The sequence below is a fragment of the Dermacentor silvarum genome, chromosome 2, assembly GCF_013339745.2.
Source record: "Dermacentor silvarum isolate Dsil-2018 chromosome 2, BIME_Dsil_1.4, whole genome shotgun sequence".
NCBI lineage: Eukaryota > Metazoa > Arthropoda > Arachnida > Ixodida > Ixodidae > Dermacentor > Dermacentor silvarum.
Window position 1 is genome coordinate 95,890,860 of NC_051155.1, and position 2,260 is coordinate 95,893,119.

Here is a 2,260-nt window from a genome sequence, read left to right on the forward strand (position 1 = left end):
ACAAGACACCACTGCACTATTGGACTACGGCAAGGTGAGAAATCTGTTTCACAGTCTACGACGCAATTAGGCTTACGGCACGGGACCGAGACTTATACCCCTGCCACACGGGCACCGAAATGCCATTAACTCCTAATGCCTTAAGATTTAATGTCATTCGCGTGGTGCTACACGTGCAAATCAAATGGCATTCACCTTAATGCCATTCGTCGCCGAAGGCCTTCACCATAACTCATTCCACTGAGAAATGCGTACTCTCGACGCCGTAGCGCCGCACGCTACGGCGTCGAGAGTACGCATTTCTCAGAATAATTAAAGTATTTGAAACGTTTAAACTCGTAAAAAAACATTTATACATAACTTTCACGTACAAACGGCACTTTCACGAGTACAAACCTTTGGATTTATTGTAAACAAACTTTGAGAGCGCAAGTGTTGCTGCAGCTAGCGAAGCTGCGCAAAAGGTTGGCAACCACTGAAGTATACAAAAGTCACGTGGGGATGGAATGCATTTGTTTTTGTTCCACGGTTGTGCACGGTTGTCTCTCGTCACGCGCAGGTCTCTTCAATGTTTTGACGTGCTTCTGCACGTGACAGAAAAAAAATGCAAAGTCCCAACCACCGCGCCACTTGGACCGACGAGGAGACAGAAGTTTTAATCAGACTTTGGGAAGAGAACCTCGGCGGTCTTCGCGGCCAGAAAAGGAACGGCAAAATTTACGAATCGATGACAGCCGCGTTGGCGAGATGCGGGATCGTGAAAACCAGGGCCCAGGTTCACTCTAAAATGGAGAATCTGCGGAGCAAGTACAGGTATGGGTCTCTTCTTTCACGCTTATGTAGTAGTGGGAGTTGTGTCGTGCACGTGGCACCAGTGTGTGTTCGTGTATGCGAGGAGGGTGTCTGCTGTAGATCTAGCCTGTTCTGGCGATGCTCGTTGAAATGTGGTACATTCAGGAATACACAGTAAATACTTATTATTTCGGAAAACCGCACACGCCTACACAGCGGATGAGAAATACTACCAACAATGTTCTAAGGGCAGTCAGGAATTCGGAGTTTGTGTCTGGTGGCCCTGAAGCAACGAAATGAAAACAGTGCTCGTGTTACATGGGCAATGGTAGTGCAGTTGTGTTCCCGTCAGCGCACCGTTTCGGTAGTGCGCACGTAACAAAAGCAACCTTGTCGCAAAAATTTTCGCAAGCGTGTGCGTCTGCTGTTTTCAATAAATAGTTCGAAAACGTCAGCGTCCATATAATGCCCGCAACAATTATGGCAGCTAATTTTTTTCCAGTGTCAGTGTGCACATGCATGGGTCGATTAATTTGTTTTATGGCTTCTCTCATTTTTATGAATGTCTTTTCCATTTTTTACATACTAGATGCCACACAAAGAATAGAACCACCGGGTCGGGAGGCGTCCCTTGGCGGTTTTATTGGAAACTGCACAAGTTCTTGGGCACATTGCCAGCAAACGATGCCAGTCTTGCTGTCGAGAGCAGCTGTGGAGAGCTCTCAGTCTCTGAGGTAGGCATGCACGGCTCTTTCAACACTCTAGGATGAATTGTATCAAACTGTTCAAAGGATCACCTAAAGTATACATTCAGTATCTGTAACTGGATCTCTTCATGTCAGCAATGCCTTTGCAACCTTTTACAGATTGTCAGGAGCATGGAGACGGGCCAGTCGGGCGAGGAACTGGACCTATGGACTACGTACGAACTGCCAGTGGAAGTTCCAAGCCCGCAAACAGTAGAAATTGAAGAGGGAGCACTGGGCGATCTGGTTGGCCAGCCACCAGCAACCCAGGCATGCTCTGACCAGCCTTCCCCAAGCCGCTGTTCCCCTGCCAGATCAGCAGCAGGGCAAAAAAAAAGAAGCAGGGACAGCGTGCTCGGGGATGTTGTCCAGGAGCAGAAATCATTTCGGATGAGTTGGCTTGATTTGAAAACACAAGAATTGGAGCTGTATAAGAAGCAACTGAAGCTCCAAGAGGAATCTGGAAAGAGAGACACTCAGCTCATTGAGGTTCTCAAAGATTTTTATTCTAGATAGATTAATGTTCTACCTTCAAGGCTGGGATAATAAAATTCATGGCTACAAACCACGGAATTTTCTTTATTTCACTTGCGAGCTGCAACCTCTCGCAATGAAGCGGTACATTCAATAATCAAGTGCTGTAAATTGGCGAGTGAACGTGGCCCAGAATGAAAGAGAATGCAAATATCATATGCAATGAAATAGACATGGTCAAAAATTAT

The 2,260-nt window shown here is 46.5% G+C and overlaps 1 protein-coding gene across 1 annotated transcript; it reads left to right on the forward strand.

The window, feature by feature from the left end:
- The first annotated feature begins 605 nt into the window (after positions 1-605).
- Positions 606-2,054, forward strand: LOC125943485 (uncharacterized). Its single transcript, XM_049662824.1, has 3 exons — positions 606-813; positions 1,382-1,526; positions 1,659-2,054. Exons 1-3 carry the CDS (start codon positions 728-730, stop codon positions 2,052-2,054), a joined length of 627 nt encoding a protein of 208 aa, XP_049518781.1. The 5' UTR covers positions 606-727.
- Positions 2,055-2,260: the final 206 nt, after the last annotated feature.